General features: G+C 44.2%; 1 protein-coding gene and 1 long non-coding RNA gene across 2 annotated transcripts in view; one reads left to right on the plus strand and one right to left on the minus strand.

The window, feature by feature from the left end:
- Nucleotides 1-24,000, plus strand: part of ophn1 (oligophrenin 1) — a 37,978-nt gene that overhangs the window by 434 nt on the left and 13,544 nt on the right. The window contains exons 1-17 of the mRNA XM_076987535.1: nucleotides 1-115; nucleotides 7,424-7,519; nucleotides 8,102-8,163; nucleotides 8,913-8,984; nucleotides 9,844-9,945; nucleotides 10,593-10,703; nucleotides 10,899-11,003; nucleotides 11,502-11,628; nucleotides 12,094-12,194; nucleotides 12,414-12,505; nucleotides 12,827-12,902; nucleotides 14,914-14,947; nucleotides 15,155-15,217; nucleotides 21,596-21,670; nucleotides 22,188-22,272; nucleotides 22,450-22,508; nucleotides 23,204-23,309. The exon at nucleotides 1-115 is cut by the window's left edge and continues 434 nt beyond it. Of these exons, the coding sequence (XP_076843650.1) occupies nucleotides 1-115; nucleotides 7,424-7,519; nucleotides 8,102-8,163; nucleotides 8,913-8,984; nucleotides 9,844-9,945; nucleotides 10,593-10,703; nucleotides 10,899-11,003; nucleotides 11,502-11,628; nucleotides 12,094-12,194; nucleotides 12,414-12,505; nucleotides 12,827-12,902; nucleotides 14,914-14,947; nucleotides 15,155-15,217; nucleotides 21,596-21,670; nucleotides 22,188-22,272; nucleotides 22,450-22,508; nucleotides 23,204-23,309 (1,481 nt within the window). The remainder of the gene's footprint in view (nucleotides 116-7,423; nucleotides 7,520-8,101; nucleotides 8,164-8,912; nucleotides 8,985-9,843; nucleotides 9,946-10,592; nucleotides 10,704-10,898; nucleotides 11,004-11,501; nucleotides 11,629-12,093; nucleotides 12,195-12,413; nucleotides 12,506-12,826; nucleotides 12,903-14,913; nucleotides 14,948-15,154; nucleotides 15,218-21,595; nucleotides 21,671-22,187; nucleotides 22,273-22,449; nucleotides 22,509-23,203; nucleotides 23,310-24,000) is intronic.
- LOC143488690 (uncharacterized) lies at nucleotides 4,044-22,823 on the minus strand. The gene is made up of 3 exons (XR_013124504.1): nucleotides 22,669-22,823; nucleotides 8,472-8,566; nucleotides 4,044-4,184 (listed from the first exon to the last, which is right to left on the minus strand). It is a non-coding gene; the product is annotated as an uncharacterized LOC143488690 (long non-coding RNA).

Genomic DNA, 24,000 nt, shown 5'->3' on the forward strand with positions numbered 1-24,000 from the left:
GACAGTCCGCAGTTCAGGGAGCGCCTGAAGGGCTACGAGACCGAGCTGGACAAGACCAGCCGGTTCCTGAAGGAGCTGATCAAGGACGGGAACAGCGTGATCAGCGCCATACGAGGTGAGAGGAGGTGATGGTGGACACACGGGCGTCCCTCGGGGAGGAGAGGTCCTGTCATTAGTTACACACACACACACACACACACACACACATACACATAATACACACACACACACATACACACACATACACACACACACACAGACACACACAGACACACACAGACACACACACACACACACACACAGACACACACACACACACACACACACACACACACACACACACACACACACACACACACACATATACACACACACACACACACACACATACACACACACACACATACACACACACACACACACACAGACACTTACACACACACACACACACACACACACACACACACACACACACACACACACACACACACACCCTGACACCCCCTACACTGCAGCCTTCAGCACAGCGGACCCGTTTGGTTTGGAGAACGATGCACACACTCGTAAAACACTCGTGATTGTGGTTTACAGCCTCCGTGTTTATAACGTGATGATAATGAATGCGTTATGACAGCGAGTCCGGGCGTTATGGAGTGAATGGGACAGGTGGGACGGGCTATTGACCTGCAGTGCTCCACACACCTCCACCCTCACACACCTCCACCCTCACACACCTCCACCCTCACACCTCCACCCTCACACACCTCCACCCTCACACACCTCCACCCTCACACACCTCCACCCTCACACCTCCACCCTCACACACCTCCACCCTCACACACCTCCACCCTCACACACTTCCACCCTCACACACCTCCACCCTCACACACCTCCACCCTCACACACTTCCACCCTCACACACCTCCACCCTCACACACCTCCACCCTCACATACTTCCACCCTCACACACTTCCACCCTCACACACCTCCACCCTCACACACCTCCTCACACCTACGTGTTTGTTTATTACAGTCAAACACGTCTGCAGCTCCAACACGCCTCTTTCATCCGTAGACGTGGATACTATGAGCTGTAAGATCCGAGCTCCAATTCCCGCTACCGTGATGATTGTACTGATCTGAGACCAGTTCGTGCGGCTCGTGCTTGGTGCGAGCCCCTTCACTTCCTCTCCACACACTGCACATGTTTCAGGTCTCGTGAGCATCGTATCCGCACACCGCTTTACGGGGTGATGCCGTCTAACATGCACAGACACCTCCTGTTTGAGGAACACGACGTTGATGTAAACGTGTCCGACCTAACGGTAATAAACATGCGGTTTGCCGTGCAGTTTCTTCCTATAAATTAAGTTTGTGGACTGGCAGGTTCCGTCTCTCTGGCCCGGGGGAGGGAACTCTCATTCCTGTCTGATGCGTCGTTGGGTTGTTTGTTTGTTTGTTTGTTTTGCGGCGTGTGACGGAGAAGCTCTGTAGCACTGCTGACGTAGCACGGTGTAATGAAGACATCGGTGTTGCTTCTCCCCTGTAACTGGCTGGAGGCAGAGCTGAACCATTTCAACAGAAACAGGAATGTTGATGTGTGAAAGGCTGTTATAATAGGCCGCTTGGCCTCTAGGGGAAATAAGCAAATCTGCATTAGATCCTCAATGTAGTAATCACTTCAGCTCTGTTTATGCTTTTGGTTAAAATGATTTGCAAGTGTTGAACCTGCTCCATGTGCAGTTCCCTAAATGGTCATATAAGCCTGAAGCCGTAATTTCCTTCTCGTAACCAAATGATCGGACTGTTGCCCCACCATGACTCCACACTGTGTTTGAACACCACTGCATTATAAAGCCACACTGATCTCCTCACAACACGCTGGGCATCGTTTCCCAGAATGCAGTGCTGCAGTGGCAGACGTTTGAGGCGTCCACCCTTGTCCTGTGTTAGGACGAAGTTCCTCACAGGTTCTTCAGCCTACATCATCCACTGGGTGTTTTCGTTTGAATTCTAGGGCTGATCTGAGATCAGTTGTATGGCGGCACTATCTCAGCTCCAGCACGTTTCCTGACTGTGTAAAGAACAACTGTCCTGTCAGAGGTTCAAGGAGCATCTGTTGAACAGGAAGAACTGTGTCTTGTGACTCTGCAGGATAAGATGTGGTTAGTTGGATGTGTCCATCACACCATGTAACAAAGAGGACAAGAGTCTCCGTTTAACTCTCACAAACACACACATTAAACTACAGTTAGTCAGGAGTCTCCGTGACAAACATACACATTAAACTACAGTTAGTCAGGAGTCCTCATGTAACTCTCACAAACACACACATTAAACTACAGTTAGTCAGGAGTCTCCGTGACAAACATACACATTAAACTACAGTTAGTCAGGAGTCCTCATGTAACTCTCACAAACACACACATTAAACTACAGTTAGTCAGGAGTCTCCGTTTAACTCTCACAAACACACACATTAAACTACAGTTAGTCAGGAGTCTCCATGTAACTCACACAAACACACACATTAAACTACAGTTAGTCAGGAGTCTCCGTGACAAACATACACATTAAACTACAGTTAGTCAGGAGTCTCCGTGACAAACATACACATTAAACTACAGTTAGTCAGGAGTCTCCGTGTAACTCACACAAACACACACATTAAACTACAGTTAGTCAGGAGTCTCCGTGTAACTCACACAAACATACACATTAAACTACAGTTAGTCAGGAGTCCTCATGTAACTCGCACAAACACACACATTAAACTACAGTTAGTCAGGAGTCTCAGTGTAACTCACACAAACACACACATTAAACTACAGTTAGTCAGGAGTCTCAGTGTAACTCACACAAACACACACATTAAACTACAGTTAGTCAGGACAGGAGTCTCTGTGTAACTCACACAAACACACACATTAAACTACAGTTAGTCAGGAGTCTCAGTGTAACTCACACAAACACACACATTAAACTACAGTTAGTCAGGAGTCTCAGTCAGTGTAACTCTCACACAAACACACACATTAAACTAACATTTAACGTTAAACATTAAAGTCTCAGGGTAACGCTCACACAAGCATCTACAGTAGACTATTTTTCATGAGTGTAAGCATGTATGTGTGTATGACTACATGTATGTGTGTGTGTGTGTATGTATGTATGTATGACTGCATGCATGTATGTATGTGTGTATGTATGTATGTATGTATGTATGACTGCATGCATGTATGTGTGTGTGTATGTATGTATATGTATGTATGTATGTATGTATGACTGCATGCATGTATGTATGTGTGTATGTACGTGTATGTATGTATGTATGACTGCATGCATGTATGTGTGTGTGTATGTATGTATGTATGTATGTATGACTGCATGCATGTATGTATGTGTGTATGTACGTGTATGTATGTATGTATGACTGCATGTATGTATGTATGTGTGTATGTATGTATGTATGTGTGTATGTACGTGTATGTATGTATGTATGACTGCATGTATGTATGTGTGTGTGTATGTATGTATGTATGACTGCATGCATGTATGTATGTGTGTATGTACGTGTATGTATGTATGTATGACTGCATGTATGTATGTATGTGTGTATGTATGTATGTATGTGTGTATGTACGTGTATGTATGTATGTATGACTGCATGTGTGTATGTGTGTGTGTATGTATGTATGTATTTCCTATTTGTTCATTCCTTTTCTGCAGCTGCAAGCAATTTTCAAACTAAATCCATACTGCATAGCAGAATCTCCAGAGTCGGGAGGTGGGGAGGTTTGCACAACTGTGGGGGTCACGTGGTGCTGTGAGGGTCACGTGGTGCTGTGAGGGTCACGTGGTGCTGTGAGTGGCTGTGATTATTTCCTTTGCAGGCCGATTCAGCCCAGTCAGATCTGCCCAGATACAGAAACAGAAACAGGAACCACTGAAATCTCCTCTAACACAAACAAGGAACCTCATTCACATTTTTATTGCTCAAAAAAAAATGAAAAAAACCAAGGGACCACGTTATTCTGAAGGAGTCAGCCATCCGTAGGGGGCGTGAGGCTGCTGCCCTCAGAGTGAGTGGGGGTGGTGAGGCAGGTGGTGTCTGCTGTCATGGAGCTGATGGATGGAGGTCCTGACCACCCAGTCCACGTCTCTCTTCTCCACTGGAACTCCATCTAATCAGCAAAACACAAAAGTGAAAGACAACCAAACCACTTCCTCCTGCTCCTGCTGCTGCTTTCTGCAGAGCTTTTGCCCATTTAAGTATTTCTGAACAATCTTCGCATGTTTTTGCAAGGGCTGCACATTCTGGACAAATACGGTGCATTGCGTTTAATACGGCCGTCCATGACCACGGTGATGTGATTATCATAGAAGTCGCACGCTGATGACACGTGCTCCCTGGACTCTTGTGGTCCCGTCCCAGCAGTATTGGCAGCGAGATCCCGCTGGACGCGTTTCTCTGATCTGATCTGAAACCAACAAACCCGTGATGTCAGTGGCAGATGGGCGGAGTCCCAGTATCACTTCATAAAGATGTTGAGTGGACTCATATCACCTGCTGTATCACTAGAGTCAGGATTCATATCACCTGCTGTATCACTAGAGTCAGGACTTGTATCACCTGCTGTATCACTAGAGTCAGGACTCATATCACCTGCTGTATCACTAGAGTCAGGACTCATATCACCTGCTGTATCACTAGAGTCAGGACTCATATCACCTGCTGTATCACTAGAGTCAGGACTCATATCACCTGCTGTATCACTCGAGTCAGGACTCATATCACCTGCTGTATCACTAGAGTCAGGACTCATATCACCTGCTGTATCACTAGAGTCAGGACTCATATCACCTGCTGTATCACTAGTCAGGACTCATATCACCTGCTGTATCACTAGAGTCAGGACTTGTATCACCTGCTGTATCACTAGAGTCAGGACTCATATCACCTGCTGTATCACTAGAGTCAGGACTCATATCACCTGCTGTATCACTAGAGTCAGGACTCATATCACCTGCTGTATCACTAGAGTCAGGACTCATATCACCTGCTGTATCACTAGTCAGGACTCATATCACCTGCTGTATCACTAGAGTCAGGACTCATATCACCTGCTGTATCACTAGAGTCAGGACTCATATCACCTGCTGTATCACTAGTCAGGACTCATATCACCTGCTGTATCACTAGTCAGGACTCATATCACCTGCTGTATCACTAGAGTCAGGACTTGTATCACCTGCTGTATCACTAGTCAGGACTCATATCACCTGCTGTATCACTAGTCAGGACTCATATCACCTGCTGTATCACTAGAGTCAGGACTCATCACCTGCTGTATCACTAGATTCAGGACTCATATCACCTGCTGTATCACTAGAGTCAGGACTCATAACACCTGCTGTATCACTAGAGTCAGGACTCATATCACCTGCTGTATCACTAGAGTCAGGACTCGTATCACCTGCTGTATCACTAGAGTCAGGACTCATATCACCTGCTGTATCACTAGAGTCAGGACTCATATCACCTGCTGTATCACTAGAGTCAGGACTTGTATCACCTGCTGTATCACTAGAGTCAGGACTCATATCACCTGCTGTATTACTAGAGTCAGGACTCATATCACCTGCTGTATCACTAGATTCAGGACTCATATCACCTGCTGTATCACTAGAGTCAGGACTCATATCACCTGCTCCCATAAACTGTACTGACAAATGATGTCAGTGGCGCTACATGGTAAAGTGTTATGTGCAAGTCATGATGTTGCAGTTAACTTCAGGACATGAAGACTGTACTACTGTATTACGGTACTACGGTACTACTCTACTACTGTACTACTGTACTACTGTACTGTAATGTAGGCAGTGTCCAGGGTTCGGACCTCGTAGCTGTATCTTATAGCTATAAGTGCACCGAGCGGTGCAGTAAGTTCCTCTTCAGGGGTGCGACAGTAAAATGTGTCCCCCCTCCATAGCTAGAGCAGGCGGAGGGAGAGAGGAGCACAGGGTTGGTATTGTGGTGTGGAGGTGCCAATGACTCCACCCTCACACAAACACAGCCTTTGTGTGCGCCGCCATAAGGATGGAGATTTATTTAAACTGTCTTCCATTAGAGCGGCTCGCCCCACAGTGTGAGACAAAGCATACAGCAGAGCAGTGGTCTGAGAACAGAGAGAGAGAGAGAGAGAGAGAGAGAGAGAGAGAGAGAGAGAGAGAGAGAGAGGGAGAGATAGAGAGAGAGAGAGAGAGAGAGGGAGAGAGAGAGAGAGAGAGAGAGGGAGAGAGAGAGAGAGAGAGAAGGAGTGGGAGAGAGAGAGAAGGAGTGAGAGAGAGAGAAGGAGTGGGAGAGAGGAAGAGAAAGTAAGGGAGGAGGGGGGATGTAAAAAGATAAAGGGAGAGAGGAGGGCGAGAGGGAGAGAGATGGAAAGAGAGAGTCAGTGGGGAGACATGGACAGAGGGAAGAGTGGGAGAGAGAGAGAAACGAGAGACAAAGAGAGTGTGTATTAAAGAGACAGAGAGGAGTGTTGGAGAAGGAGAGAGGGGGAACGAGTGTAGGATGTAAACAATCATAGGAAAGTCCAGATGGAAAATGATTAGAGGATTGAAATGAACGTGAGAAAGATACGGAGCAAAATAGAAACAGAAAGAGAAAGAACGTCTACATGAACCTAGCATGTCCAAGACAGCATAGTTGAGGGGTCACGCGTGGTCAGAGGGGTCACGCCTGGTCAGAGGGGTCACGCGTGGTCAGAGGGGTCACTCAAGGTCAGAGGGGTCACGCGTGGTCAGAGGGGTCACTCAAGGTCAGAGGGCTTTGGTTTAATGTGTAATGCTGTCATTGGATCCTTGATATTATATTTGTTTATATAATAATAATAATAATAATAATAATAATAATAATAATATAGTTTTTTGGTGCTTGTGTTCTGTATGTTGAGATAAAGTATCTCACCAAGAAGCTGCAAAACCAGTGTGTGTGTGTGTGTGTGTGTGTGTGTGTGTGTGTGTGTGTGTGTGTGTGTGTGCGTGAGTGTGTAAGTGTGCAAGTGTGTGTGTGCTTATGAGCAGGTAATCCTGTTTTCTTCACTCCGTCCATGAACCAGAACACTCAGTTGAAATTGATTGTCAAATTGAGAGTGTGTACTGTGTGTGTGTACTGTGTGTGTGTACTGTGTGTTTATGGGTAATCCATAAACACATGTTTATTTTAAAAGTCATGTGGTTATTATGCAGTCTGTGTTCTTAAGGAGAGCTGGGTTGTGTGTGCGAGTGTGATGTCTATAAACTCAAAGGCTTGTATATACTCTGGTATTGTACTTGTATTTCAATGTTTTCTAATGTGTGTGTGTGTGTGTGTGTGTATGTGTGTGTGTGTGTGTGTGTGTGTGTGTGTGTGTGTTTGCAGGCTACTCTTTGGCGGTACAGAAGTTCTCCCAGACCCTACAGGTATTCCAGTTTGACTTCATTAGTGACACTCTCACTGATGACGAGATCAACATCGGTAAGGAAGCGTCTGTGTTTTACCTGTGTGATGGGACAGGGTTAAGGGAGCGTCTGTGTGTTACCTGTGTGATGGGACAGGGTTAAGGGAGCGTCTGTGTGTTACCTGTGTGATGGGACAGGGTTAAGGGAGCGTCTGTGTGTTACCTGTGTGATGAGACAGGGTTAAGGGAGCATCTGTGTTTTACCTGTGTGATGGGACCGGGTTAAGGGAGCGTCTGTGTGTTACCTGTGTGATGGGACAGGGTTAAGGGAGCGTCTGTGTTTTACCTGTGTGATGGGACAGGGTTAAGGGAGCGTCTGTGTTTTACCTGTGTGATGGGACAGGGTTAAGGGAGCGTCTGTGTGTCACCTGTGTGATGGGACAGGGTTAAGGGAGCGTCTGTGTTTTACCTGCGTGATGGGACAGGGTTAAGGGAGCGTCTCTGAGGACACGTCTTCCTTACATGCTCCTGTCCCATACACTCATGTGTGTTTACATATGCCTGACAATGTATTTGCAATGTATTCCTTATTGTGTGTGTGTGTGTGTGTGTGTGTGTGTGTGTGTGTGTGTGTGTGTGTGTGTGTGTGTGTTTTGCAGCTGAATCATTCCGTGAGTTTGCTGGTCTGCTACAGGAAGTAGAGGAGGACAGAATGATGCTGGTTGGTCAAAATCACTTCCTCCTGTTCACATCGGCCAATCACTGTGTGTTACTACCTCAACAACATGTTTGACAGTTCAAACACTCACATGCGCGCATGCCACACACACACACACACACACACACACACACACACACACACACACACACACACACACACACACACACACACACACATACACATACCCCCCCAGCACACACCCACACACACACATTCTGTGGCATAGTTCTATAAATCACTCTCTCGATTATTTTTTAGATTTTTGAGTCTAATCAAAGTCATGGAGTTGTTGAGTGTGAGACTCTGACCTGGTGGTGTTTGGATGGAGAAGAGGGTGGAGACACACTGAACCTTGACTTGTGGAATTCACTGTCAGAACTTGTCTATCAGGAACTACTGGATTCTGGATGAGGAAGGAGAGAGACAAAGAGAGAGACAGACAGAGAGAGATTGATTTGATAGTGCTGTGGTGTTTCTGTTTTTCAAGCGTGGTGGGTGGTGAAGATGGTTTGGATATACCAGTCTGTGCTGATGGAATCTGAAAACCAGTTCTGCTAGTGCTGAAAAACACATGCCATACAGGAGTGTCTTCACACACACCTCCGCTGGACATGTTCATGAGGGTTGAACCTGACATCTGTACTTACTCTCTCCCTCTCTCTCTCTCTCTCTCTCTCTCTCTCTCTTGCTCTCTCTCTCTCCCTCTATGTTCTTTTCTCTCTCTCCATCTCTATCTCTGTGTTTTGTAGGTACAGAACGCATGTGACTTGCTTATTAAACCTCTGGAGAAGTTTAGAAAAGAGCAAATTGGTGTTACAAAAGTGAGTCAACATACACTCCCTTTTGCACACACACACACCTACACGTGTGTACACACACATACACACACACACACACATACACACACACACACACACCTACACGTGTGTACACACACACATACACACACACACCTACACGTGTGTACACGCACACACACACACACGCACACACACACACGCACACACACACGCACACACACACACACACACACACACACACACACACACACACACACACACACATGTCAGCATATTGAGAAAATATGTGAAATGAAAAGTAAGAGAAGACAAAATGAAGGAGAGAATGTGAGATGAAGGAGAGAACGGAGATAGAAAGAGGGAGACGAATCATTTCAGACAGTTGGAGAAAGAACACATGGAAACATGGGGGGCTGCCAGGATCAGTACAGAACTTTCCAGACTTCACATTCGTGTGTGTGTGTGTGTGTGTGTGTGTGTGTGTGTGTGTGTGTGTGTTACCATCACCCCCTTGCTCATTAAAGGTTTTTGGTGTTTGTGTATTTAAATGCATTTTCCATAAATATGTGGATATGAGTACTCTCAGTGTTCGCCAGTTTGTTTGCTTGTGTGTGTGTGTGTACTTGTAGATGGGTGTGTGAATGTGTGTGTATATGTGTGTGTGTGTGTCTGTGAGTGTGTATGGTGGTGTGTACTCATGGTATTTGTTTAAGGGTTACAATAACCTCATTCTCACTAGGGGGAGAGGTTATTCTAAATGTACTCTTCTACATTAAACTACATTTAATCTGAATAAAAATACAAATAAGACGTGTGTGTGTGTGTGTGTGTGTGTGTGTGTGTGTGTGTGTGTGTGTGTGTGTGTGTGTGTGTGTTTCAGGAGCGTCGTAAGAAGTTTGAGAAAGAGAGTGAGAAGTATTACTCTCTGCTTGACAAACACCTGAACCTGTCTTCCAAAAAGAAGGAGACACAGTTACAAGAGGTCAGTGTGTCTGTACTGTCAGTGTGTCTTTCCTGCCAGTGTGTCTGTCAGTGTGTCAGTCCTGTCAGCGTGTATGTCCTGTCAGTGTGTCTGTCCTGTCAGCGTGTATGTCCTGTCAGCGTGTCTGTCCTGCCAGTGTGTCTGTCCTGCCAGTGTGTCTGTCCTGCCAGTGGTGCTCGTTACACCGAGTTTACACTGAGAGCGACAGTATATGTTTACATGTAATATAGGCAAAATCTGCAGAAGACCATGAGTAACACACTCTACAGTCATGAGTAACACACTCTACAGTCATGAGTAACACACTCTAGTCAGTTTCAATTCAACTGGATTATCTTTACCCTGTTAATATATTTACTGGCATTATTACTGATTTTGTTTGTATGTTGTAATTTGTTGTCATTTTTTCTTTTTATTCTCTTACTTCCAACATGTTCAGTTCCAAACTCTTTACTTTGGCAAAATTGTATCTGATATGGTCATGCCAGTAAAGCTACCTTGAATTTTAAATGAATTGAAAGACAGAAAGAGTGAGAGAGGGGTAAGAAAGGGGGAAAAATACATTTTTGAATTGTTTTTTTGAACATGTTTCAGAACGTGTGTGTATGTGTGTGTGTGTGTGTGTGTGTGTGTGTGTGTGTGTGCAGGCTGATGATCTTCTGGATAAGGAGAAACAGGCGTTCTATGAGTCCTCTGTTGAATATGTGTACCAGATTCAGCAAGTCCAGGAAAAGAAGAAGTTTGATGTTGTTGAGCCTGTAAGTGTATAGTTCCTAACACACACACACACACACACACACACATACACACACAAATACACATACACAGGTGTTGGGTTATGTGAACATGTACTTTCTTATCTCAATGTACAGAGGCAAAATGGCAAGACATGTTCCTGTCAAATAACCTGTATATAACCTGTATAATCCTCTTAACCTGTGTGTGTGAGACAGGTGTTGGCATTCCTGCAGAATATTTTGACTGTGAACAACCTCACAGTGGAGATGACCCAAGACTTCCTGCCCTACAAACAGGCACTGCAGCTCAGTCTGCAAAACGTGAGCCTCCTTTTACCCAGAGATGTATAATCCAGGTTCAGAAAGTAAAAGTCCTCACCAGGATTTTGCTCAGGCTTCCTGGATTGTGTTGATTCCACTAATTTGACCTGGATTGCACTAATTAAAAAATCTAGCAAGCTTGAGCAAAATCCTGGTGAGGACTTTTACTTTCTGAACCTGGATTATACATCTCTGCTTTTACCACGCATCACGTGTAGTCCCTCCCCCCACGCCGATCTGGCCAACACACAAGCACACCATCCTCAAACACACACCGGCATCTCCTTACACATCAACATTCTTTAAACACACACCGATATCCCAGAATGTTCTCAGACACCTGATCATACTTTAACACCACATTCTCCTACAGACGCTATCAGTCTTGTCATTTGGCTTTAGAGGGTCACAGTACATGAAAAGCAAAAGTAGAAATTGGAGACGAACATTCTAGAAACTTCCCCACAGTTGCACTCTGATCAGGACCCCTCTCCACAGACACGTAACCACTTTGAGAGCACACAAGAGGAGATGGAGGAGCTCATGAAGAGGATGAAGCAGCCAAACGCCGTGATCAGACACGGACAGCTCACCATTGAGGGCTACCTCTACGTCCAGGAGAAATGTGAGTGTGTAGGTAGCCACATGGCAGCCGGTGGCCAGAGCTCCTGTTGACCTCCTGTCGGACCTGAGTAAGAGTCCCGGGTAAGAGAAGGGTTCCGGGTAAGAGAAGGGTCCCGGGTAAGAGTCCCGGGTAAGAGAAGGGTCCCGGGTAAGAGAAGGGTCCCGGGTAAGAGAAGGGTCCCGGGTAAGAGTCCCGGGTAAGAGAAGGGTCCCGGGTAAGAGTCCCGGGTAAGAGTCCCGGGTAAGAGTCCCGGGTAAGGGAAGGGTCCCGGGTTAGAATCCCAATAAGTGGCATGGGCGTGGCCCTGATGGCACTATAATTCTAATAATATAATAAAGATATATAATTCTAAAGATATAAACATTCTCTTAGTTTAATATCGTTCCAGTGTGCCCTGGTGCTGGTCTTCATAACCTTAAGCACAACACATCAGAACGTCCTTCTCTCTCTCTGGGGGGGTTACAGGGGCTCTGGGGGTCACCTGGGTGAAGTACTACTGCAAATACATTAAAGACAAGAAACTCTTGGTGATGGTCCCAACCGAACAGAAACCAGCAACTAAACAGGTAGAACACTACACAACACTCCCTGACCACCGTGTCTCCAACACAACACGAATAGGCAAACAATGAGACTGGAAATAATCAGACTGGTGGTGTCCTGCTGTCCATCTGATACTTTGACACTGTCCCCTCCTTTTCTATCTCTCTCTTCCTTACTATCTCTCTCTCACTCTCTCTTTTTCTCTCTCTCTCTCTCTCTCTCTCTCACTTTCGCTCTCTTAGCCTCCCTTAGAGCTCACGTTGAAGTCCTGTATCCGCCGTAAGACTGATTCCATAGACAAGCGTTTCTGCTTTGACATCGAGTCTCAGGAGAGGTGAGCGCCATCTGCTGGCCAGACAGGGAGATGCAGGCAGTATGAGTGAATGAATGGATGGATGAATGAATGAATGCACCAGGGGGCGTTTCTGCAGGTTTTCACCATAGCCCAGGTGCACACATTGTCCCACCTGGATAATGACTCGGGTTTGTGGCTTCACCTGATTAGGTGAGTGTGCACCTGCTTGGCTGTAATGAAAACCCTGGTGTGAAGGTTCTGAGTTCATATCTCCACGATCAGGCAACAGACCCCATCTGTGCTGTGGTCCAGGTAGCAGTGCACCTGTCTTATTGATGTTGCTGTGGTAACTGTTGCTAGGGCTACAGTCACTCTGCAGGCGACCTCTGAGGCCAACAGGAAGCAGTGGATGGAAGCCATGGACGGAAAAGAGCCGGTGAGCTTTACTTTAAAGGTCTTCCTCTAGCACCACCTACAGTCCTGGATGTATATTGCATCTCTGTATCTCATTGTTCTTTTTCTCTCAGTCTCTGGCCATTTACCATGCATTACTGTGACATCACCACGCATTACTGTGAAATCACCATGCATTACTGTGACATCACCACGCATTACTGTGACATCACCACGCATTACTGTGACATCACCATGCATTACTGTGACATCCCCATGCATTACTGTGACATCACCACGCATTACTGTGACATCACCACGCATTACTGTGACATCACCACGCATTACTGTGACATCACCACGCATTACTGTGACATCACCACACATTACTGTGACATTACTACGGAGAACTGTGATATCACCACGCATTACTGTGACATTACTACGCATTACTGTGATATCACCACGCATTACTGTGACATCACCACGCATTACTGTGACATCACCACACATTACTGTGACATTACTACGCATTACTGTGATATCACCACGCATTACTGTGACATCCCCATGCATTACTGTGAAATCACCATGCATTACTGTGAAATCACCACGCATTAATGTGAAATCACCATGCATTACTGTGACATTACCACACATTACTGTGACATTTTAAACCTTGCCAATATATCACAAACATATTGTACTATTAATATCACAGGTACTACTATTGTACAATTACAATCACTTCTGGTATAATACTATTTTTGTATTAAAATCACTTACCAATTAATAATTACTAATACTTTAGTGGTTAAGTACCACTTCTATATTCTAATTTTATAGTACTTTAAAACCACTTGTATCTTATTGTAACTCACAATACAAGCAAAGAGGCAGGAAGCCAAGCAGAAAGGTTAAAGGAGGACCCAGAGTTTAGACAACAAGACTGGAACTGGAGCCCTTAATTCAGGGAAACGAGGACCAGCTGAATTAGATCAATAATGGGAGGAGCAATGGAAGAGAAGCAGAAGAGAGCAAAAGCACATGGCACAGGGACAGTTAGGAGGACGCAGACCAGGAACAGAAGGACAAGCTGCACATGGCACAGGGACAGTTAGGAGGACGCAGACCAGGAACAGAAGGACAAGCTGAGGTGGAAGATGTGGGGGAGTCAACAACATGGACGCAGAGACAGACAGGAAATGGAGACAGTTAGAAAACTGTTTCACTATTACTGTTGTATTCTTTATTATAGTACTGTTGTACTGTAAGAGGAAATCTTCCGTATTATAATACCAATATTAAATTCAGAATGTTTTCAGACACAAACGTACATAGACTGTACACTAAAGAATCAAACAATAATAAAGTATCACAGTACTAAAGAATCAAACAATACCAATGTATCAGAGTGCTAAAGTATTAAATAGTACTAGAGTACAAAACTATGAAAAGAGTACTAAAGTATAAGAATACTAAAGAATCAAGCAATACTGATGTATCAGAGTACTACAGTATCAAACAGTACCAATCTATCAGAGTACTAACAGAGTATTAATTCAAAAATTACTAAAGTATCAAACCGTACAACAACGATCAGAGTAATAAATACAGGAGACACAGAAGAGACGTCAAAGAAACAAACCTATTCTTGTTTCTCTCTTAATTTCTCTCTCCCTGCACAAAAACCAGAATCGTAGGTGGCTCAGTCTCTTTCTATATACACTGAAAAAAATTAAGCATTGGCTCAATGTAATAAAATTGAATTAATCAATCACACTAATTTTTTTTCATTGACTCAATCTAAAAAACTAAATTCATTTAGTCATGAATTTAGTTTTTTGGATTGAGTCAATAAAAAAAAAATTGTGTGATTGATTAATTCAATTTTATTACATTGAGCCAATGCTTTATTTTTTTCAGTGTACTTTAAGCCACAGACAGGAATAATTACTCTTCTTTTGCTGAAGGTGTTCATAATCTGAATGTCTCCACACTGCTGCAGTGGTCTCAGATGTGTGAGTAATTGTGTTTTCGTGTTTGTGTTCCAGATATACCACTCCCCCATACACAACCAAGCAGAAAGTACGTAACATTCCTCAAATCTCTCAGATTTCCACTCTGTAGATTAAGCCAATAGAATTTCAATGTGTGCATGTTTTGTTTTTATAAATAGTTCCACTGAAATATTAAATTGTGACAATATAACACATTAATAATTATAATAAATTAGAATGATACTAATTATATAAAACAGAATTAATAAAATAAAAATGTATGTTTTTTCCCCAGTGGAGCTGAATGAAAATGGATTCAAGTTTGTCAGGAAGTGTATCAATGTGATAGAAGCTAAAGGTGAAGAATCTTCTCCTGAACACACTGATTATTACAGCTAGTCAGTCAAAGATGTCTGTCAGTGGAGACGCTCTTTATTCAAATTAGATCACACACACACACACACACACACACACACACACAGACCTATCTGCAACACACACACACACACACACGGGGCAGTTACTCCCATTTAACCAATAGAGGGCAGCAGTACACCAGGAAATGTAGATTGGCCAAGTATGTGTGTGCCTGTATGTGTATGCATGTGTTTGTGTGCATACGCGTGTGAGTGTGTGCGTGTGTGTGTGTGTGTGTGTGTGTGTGTGTGTGTGTGTGTGTGTGTGTGTGTGTGCCCAGTGAGTGGAATAACTACATGAGCCCTTTGACCTATAGTCAGTTGTAAGTGGAATACACTTGTGTCTGAAAACCAGAGAGCAGCATAAAGAAAAAAAGAAAACAGTGTAAAGAAAAGAGTAAAAAAAACCACACGCACACGCAGTTCTAGTTATTATTATAGTTATATATTATTATATTATAGGTATTATCATTAGTTCTAGTTATTGTATTGATACTGATTGAGTACTGATTCTAGTTCTATAATGGTATCATTACTAACAGTATCGGTTCTAGTTCTATAATGGTATCATTACTAATAGTATCAGTTCTAGTTCTACAATGGTATCATTACTAACAGTATCGGTGACATTAGTTCTATTATGTTCTATAATAGTAGGATTAGTAACAGTATCAGTTCTAATTCTATAATGGTAGTGTTAGTAACAGTATCAGTTCTAGTTCTATAATGGTAGTGTTAGTAACAGTATCAGTTCTAGTTCTATAATGGTAGTGTTAGTAACAGTATCAGTTCTAGTTCTATAATGGTAGTGTTAGTAACAGTATCAGTTCTAGTTCTATAATGGTAGTGTTAGTAACAGTATCAGTTCTAGTTCTATAATGGTAGTGTTGGTAACAGTATCAGTTCTAGTTCTATAATGGTAGTGTTGGTAACAGTATCAGTTCTAGTTCTATAATGGTAGTGTTGGTAACAGTATCAGTTCTAGTTCTATAATGGTAGTGTTAGTAACAGTATCAGTTCTAGTTCTATAATGGTAGTGTTAGTAACAGTATCAGTTCTAGTTCTATAATGGTAGTGTTAGTAACAGTATCAGTTCTAGTTCTATAATGGTAGTGTTAGTAACAGTATCAGTTCTAGTTCTATAATGGTAGTGTTAGTAACAGTATCAGTTCTAGTTCTATAATGGTAGTGTTGGTAACAGTATCAGTTCTAGTTCTATAATGGTAGTGTTAGTAACAGTATCAGTTCTAGTTCTATAATGGTAGTGTTAGTAACAGTATCAGTTCTAGTTCTATAATGGTAGTGTTAGTAACAGTATCAGTTCTAGTTCTATAATGGTAGTGTTGGTAACAGTATCAGTTCTAGTTCTATAATGGTAGTGTTAGTAACAGTATCAGTTCTAGTTCTATAATGGTAGTGTTAGTATTGATTCTAGTTATGTAGTTATTGTATTAGTAACTGTGGTTATTTCGTGGTTCTCAATACTGCCATTGAAGCAGAATGTATAGTCACAGATAGTTTGGAGTTAGTCTTCTTTATTAAAGGGTTACGTTGGCTTAACGCTGGTCTAACACTTGTCTAATGTTGTTGTAACGTTGGTCTATTGTTGGCCCAATGTTCTACCATTGGTCTAACATTTTTCTAACATTGGTATTCATTTGGTCTAATATTTGTCTAACATTGATCTAACAGTCGAATGTTTTAATGTTGGTCTAATGGTCTAATGTGGGCTATTGGTCTGTTGGACTAATGTTGGTCTAATGGTCTAATGTGGGCTATTGGTCTGTTGGACTAATGTTGGTCTTTTATTGGTCTGATTTATCGAATGTATGCATGCAGGTGCCTCACTTCCTCTTCCAGTGTGACGTTTCACTTCCTCTTTTTGTGTGACATGCATGCGCCTCACTTCCTCTTCCTCAACCCGTGTCACATACATGCGCCTCACTTCCTCTTCCTCAACCTGTGTCACATGTGGGCGCCTCACTTCCTCTTCCTCAACCCGTGTCACATGTGGGCACCTCACTTCCTCTTCCTCAACCTGTGTCACATGCAGGCGCCTCACTTCCTCTTCCTCAACCCGTGTCACATGTGGGCACCTCACTTCCTCTTCCTCAACCCGTGTCACATGCATGCGCCTCACTTCCTCTTCCTCAACCCGTGTCACATGCAGGCGCCTCACTTCCTCTTCCTCAACCCGTGTCACATGTGGGCGCCTCACTTCCTCTTCCTCAACCCGTGTCACATGTGGGCGCCTCACTTCCTCTTCCTCAACCTGTGTGACATGTGGGCGCCTCACTTCCTCTTATTGTGTGACATGCGGTACTTTTCCACTGCCCTTATATCACCCTCAAAATGATTTGGCCTTCTTTCCCTGCTTGATCTCTCCTTCTGTCTCCCTCCCTCCCTCCCTCCCTCTCTCTTTCCCTCTTTCTCTGGCTCTCTCAGTTAAACCATGTCATGGCATGTCAGGATGGCTTCAGTGGCATGGCTGTGGGAAACACAATCCTGCCCAAGCAATGGAAATACTTGTAAAACATTTTTTGTAAAAGATGTATTAGAAGCGGCACTAATAAAAATACCATCAGTAACATCAAGAGGAGAAACAATATCATTAACTGCTAGCAGCCATCAAGACTAAAGCAGCAACAAGATCACGTGTAAACATATTTAGCAAACAAGTCGAGTGTGTGGTTGATGGAGATGAGATGTTAAAGAACATCATGGGTGATGTTCCCGAGCGTCTCCCACGTGTCCACGTGGCCTCACGTTGTCCCATGAGGTATGGTTTGGGCCACGTGATCTCACGTTGTCCCGTGAGGTGTGGTTTGGGCCACGTGGTCTCACGTTGTCCCGTGAGGTGTGGTTTGCGCCCAATACTTCTGTACACTGATACTTAACTCCAGATTCTCCAGCAAAGATCAGTAATTTTCCATGTTGCATTCTAGGACTGCAGTGTGGGAACACATTTTGTATTTTTAATGGGAGAGATTCCTGTAGGTTTGTAAATGTTTCTCAGTAAAGGAGAAGCACACGCCAGTCTCCTCCTCAGCTGTCATGCAGAGAGCAGATGTTCTTTGGTCTCTGGGCAGCAGGTCTTTCTGGGTGTGCGCTTTTCTTCAGCTGGACTGTGATTGGTCAGGATCTGTCTCTGCTTTCTGTGTCTGACAGTAAGGAGACACTCTGCCAGTTCATCCACTCTGTTTAGGCTCCAGTAGCGAACACTCTGATTCACTCCGATTCACTAGTTTTCATTTGTAGGCCCTTTGTTCCAAGCAAGTGGTTTTACTTTGTTTTATAATCTTGATTGATGTTATAGTGGTGAGGTAGGGCTGGGTGGAGACTGCTGTCTTCACATCTGATACAAAGTTTGTGAGTCTATATCACTTCACCATCTCATGTAGCTATGGTAACAGTGATCAAGTACCTCAAAATCATACAATGCAGTGGGCTGTATTAGACTATCAATTAGACTATGCAGTAATAAGACTGAAACTCCTGATGCAGTAATGGTGAGGCTGAAACTCCCTGATGCAGTAATAAGACTGAAACTCCTGATGCAGTAATGGTGAGGCTGAAACTCCCTGATGCAGTAATGGTGAGGCTGAAACCCCCTGATGCAGTAATAAGACTGAAACTCCTGATGCAGTAATGGTGAGGCTGAAACTCCTGATGCAGTAATGGTGAGGCTGAAACTCCCTGATGCAGTAATGGTGAGACTGAAACTCCCTGATGCAGTAATGAGACTGAAACTCCCTGATGCAGTAATGGTGAGACTGAAACTCCCTGATGCAGTAATGTAACGATCTGCGCGATGCAGAGCAGGGAGGCGGACACAAACGCTGAGGAGAGTGAGATTTATTAAACGGAATTCCATAAGCAGAGTCGTAATACCGGGCAGGGGTCATATCAGGTAGGCAGTCCGAACAAGAAATATAAGCAGGCATGACTTACGACAACACGGAGAACACACAAACCAGGCAGGAACACACGGGGGACAAAGAACACCAAAACACCGAATGAGCGACTTGACGAATTATCACACAGACTGAATAAACAAAGCACGAACCAACTCAGAGTACAAAACAACCGACAACTGACATGGGAGACACAGAGACTATAAATACACTGAACTAGACTAGAAACAGATGATAACTATAACGACACGGGCGTGGCAGATGAGGGGAAACCATGGAGACAGACAAGCAGGGCGGGATCAAGGAGCAGGAAACAACACAGAGACAAAGAACAGGGAAACCGGAGTGACAGCTAGGAGAGGGGGCGTAGCCCTACATGACAAGTAATGAGACTGAAACTCCCTGATGCAGTCATGGTGAGGATGAAACTCCTTGATGCAGTATTAGTGAGGCTGAAACTCCCTGATGCAGTATTGGTGAGGCTGAAACTCCCTGATGTAGTAATGGTGAGGCTGAATCTCCCTGGTGTAGTAATGGCACTGAATCTCCCTGATGCAGTAATGTTGATGCTGAAACTCTCTGATGCAGTAATGGTGAGACTGAAACTCTCTGATGCAGTATTGGTGAGACTGAAACTCCCTGGTGTAGTAATGATGAGGCTGAATCTCCCTGATGCAGTAATGAGACTGAATCTCCCTGATGCAGTAATGTTGATGTTGAATCTCCCTGATGCAGTAATGTTGATGCTGAAACTCCCTGATGCAGTAATGTTGATGCTGAAACTCCCTGATGCAGTAATGGTGAGGCTGAATCTCCCTGATGTAGTAATGGTGAGACTGAATCTCCCTGATGCAGTAATGAGACTGAAACTCCCTGATGCAGTAATGTTGATGCTGAAACTCTCTGATGCAGTAATGTTGATGCTGAAACTCCCTGATGCAGTATTGGTGATGCTGAAACTCCCTGATGCAGTAATGGTGAGGCTGAATCTCCCTGGTGTAGTAATGGTGAGGCTGAATCTCCCTGATGTAGTAATGGTGAGACTGAATCTCCCTGATGTAGTAATGGTGAGACTGAATCTCCCTGATGCAGTAATGTTGATGCTGAAACTCTCTGATGCAGTAATGGTGAGACTGAATCTCTGATGCAGTATTGGTGAGACTGAAACTCCCTGGTGTAGTAATGGTGAGGCTGAATCTCCCTGATGCAGTAATGAGACTGAATCTCCCTGATGCAGTAATGTTGATGTTGAATCTCCCTGATGCAGTAATGTTGATGCTGAAACTCCCTGATGCAGTAATGGTGAGGCTGAAACTCCCTGATGCAGTAATGGTGAGGCTGAAACTCTCTGATGCAGTATTGGTGAGGCTGAAACTCCCTGATGCAGTAATGTTGATGCTGAAACTCCCTGATGTAGTAATGAGACTGAATCTCCCTGATGCAGTAATGTTGATGCTGAATCTTCCTGATGCAGTAATGTTGATGCTGAATCTCCCTGATGTAGTAATGTTGATGCTGAAACTCCCTGATGCAGTAATGGTGAGGCTGAAACTCCTTGATGCAGTAATGGTGAGACTGAAACTTCCTGATGTAGTAATGGTGAGGCTGAAACTCCCTGATGTAGTAATGGTGAGGCTGAATCTCCCTGATGTAGTAATGGTGAGGCTGAATCTCCCTGATGCAGTAATGGTGAGGCTGAAACTCCCTGATGCAGTAATGGTGAGGCTGAAACTCCCTGATGCAGTAATGGTGAGACTGAAACTCCCTGATGTAGTAATGGTGAGGCTGAAACTCCCTGATGCAGTAATGGTGAGGCTGGAGCTCCCTGATGCAGTATTGGTGAGGCTGAAACTCCCTGATGCAGTAATGGTGAGGCTGAAACTCCCTGATGCAGTAATGGTGAGGCTGGAGCTCCCTGATGCAGTATTGGTGAGGCTGAAACTCCCTGATGCAGTAATGGTGAGGCTGAAACCCCCTGATGCAGTAATGGTGAGGCTGAAACTCCCTGATGCAGTAATGGTGAGACTGTGTCTGTGCTCCTGACGTCTGTGTGATGTCAGAGTGAACTGGTGGCGGTGCTCCTGGTGTCTGGGCTTCTTTTAGAAGATCATCAGGTATGGGCCTGGTTCTGGCAGTAGTTCTCCAGCAGGTCCAGGTGCTGCTGGAACCCCTGTCCACTCAGAGCAGTGGACAGGTGTAGTGTAACTTCACTTCTTGTAGAGTCCAGGGGTTTCAGACTGTTCCAGCTGTACCTCTAACTGGTTGATGTAAATATTGAATGGTGTTAGTCTGAGGCTGCATCCCTCACTCTTCTCTTATGTATCTCCCATATCTCTCTCTCCCTTCCTTTCTCTCATCTCTCCATCTCTCTCTCTCTCTCTCTCTCTCTCTCTCTCTCTCTCTCAGGACTGACTCAGGAAGGAGTCTACAGAACAGTTGGCAGCAATATCCAAGTACAGAAACTGCTGAACTCTTTCTTTGGTGAGTGAGCAACTCAACATTAAGAGTGAGTGAGTGAGTGAATGTGTGTGTGTGTGTGTGTGTGTGTGTGTGTGTGTGTCTCTCAATGTGTTTTGTAGTTCAATTCTTCGATATTAAATAATGCATAGATTCATATAGCCTTAAACACTGGTAATTACAACTGCGTGTAATTTATAGAATTAAATAAACTAGTCTCACATAAAGATGACGGTCAGTGAGTTGAGGCTCTGCAGTGTTCCAGTGGCGAACTGATGAATGTAAAGACTGCAGTGTCAGACTAGCACAGTACAGCTGCTCTGAGCTCTTTGTGATATAAAAAATATCACATAAAAGATCTTTATTGGCTTTTCTCAGACAGTATGGGGACTACACACTCCATTTAGTAAATAGAGTCTTAAGTAAACCACAGTCACAATATCCATGAGAGTGTCCTTGACCACACACACACCCACACACACACACGTGTATAAACAAATGCGGTCATCCAGTGTGACTGTATCTCTCCCTATCTCTCTAGACCCCAAGTGTCCAGGTGATGTAGATTTGAACAGTAATGAATGGGATATTAAGACCATCACAAGTGCAATGAAGTTCTATCTTCGGTGAGTTATACACATGCCTGTGTACACTGACACTGACACACACACACACACACACACACACAAGTGGGGAAACACATTTGCATGCACAAATATGCTTGCTTTACACATGTAATGGTTTACTTCCATGTATTCATGTCATTTTTCTTTGTGTGTGTGTGTGTGTACACATGTTCACAGGAGCCTGAGTGAACCACTGATGACCTATAACTTACACAGCACACTCATCAGTGCAGCAAGTATGAACACACACACACACACACACACACACACACACACACACACACACACACACACACACACACACACACACACACACACACACACACACACACACACACACAGTACAACCTCTCAGTGTATTCATGGCCTGCACACTGAAATGCAGGAGAGTTTTACCTGGAGTGTTTTACCTGGCATGCAGAGTTTAGAAACCTGCAAGCCTCCTGCCTTCTCTCCTTCGATCCACGAACACCTCAAAGTTCTGCCAAAACGTTCAGGAAACTGTGAAACAGACACACGGACAGGAAACACACGCGGGACTGATGAGCGCTTTGCCCTCCAAACCAGAAAACCAGCAAGACCAAAGCCACTGTAGAGACAGTGATATGAAACAGGTGTGCATCAGGAGGGCGGAGACAGGGTAGAGATGGAGAGACAGACAGAAAAGCCGACATGGAGTGTTTCATTGCTCCCATCTTGGAATGGAGTTACTCATTGGTCTGAACACCACAGAGAGGAAAACGTGTTGGCCATTCACACATATGCCCTTAGGGTTCTGTATTTAATGGCAGGATATACAAACCCATAATTAGTTCATCCTTTAACTATCTGTGTGTGTGTGTGTGTGTGTGTGTGTGTGTGTGTGTGTGTGTGTGTGTGTGTGTGTGTGTGTGTGTGTGTGTGTGTGTGTGTGTGTGTGTGTTTGCTTTAGAATCAGAGAATCTGGATTATCGTTTGGGTGCGGTTCACTCCCTGGTGTACAAACTTCCCGATCAGAACCGTGAGATGCTGGAACTACTGATCAAACACCTTGTCAGGTAAAACACACACACACACACACACACACACACACACACATGCCAACCACTCCCTCTTTTTCTATTTCACTTTCTTGCTTCATCTCCGTTTCTCCACCTCTCAGTTTTCTTCTTGTTTCTCTTTTTTGCTCTCTCTCTCTCTGTCTGTCTGTCTGTCTCTCTCTCTCTCTCTCTCTCTGTCTCGCTCCCGTTGTTTCTACACTACAATGTGCCGTGTGTGTTTTTGATCACCACCCTGCCTGTGAGGGCATTCAGCAGTAATCACACATTTAGGTCCCTGGTTGGTTTGTTATCTCAACCCTAGTCCTCAGCACAGTGGATGTCCCTGCCACTCTGGTCATACTGGTCCTGCTGGTCCAGGACCGTCTGTGCCTCGTCTGGACCCTGACACAGCAGGGTGCACAGATGAACAGAAACATGATGAAGTGCTTAGAGTCCACACAGCTGTGTCTCCTTTAATGGTGATGAGATAAACCACATTAATGTGATGTAGTGCAGATCATGTAGTGCAGTTTGAAAAAGAGACGTTTAATCTGAAGGTTCTTATCCAGTAAAGTAAAAGTTCTAGTGACAATAAAATGTCAGTTAACTGGTCATCAGTAACAGCATACAGTGTTTGAGTCTAGTTAGTGTATAGTGCACAGGAGGAGTATAGTTAGTGTATAATGTACAGGAGGAGTATAGTTAGCGT

Source organism: Brachyhypopomus gauderio, unplaced genomic scaffold (genome assembly GCF_052324685.1).
Source record: "Brachyhypopomus gauderio isolate BG-103 unplaced genomic scaffold, BGAUD_0.2 sc54, whole genome shotgun sequence".
NCBI lineage: Eukaryota > Metazoa > Chordata > Actinopteri > Gymnotiformes > Hypopomidae > Brachyhypopomus > Brachyhypopomus gauderio.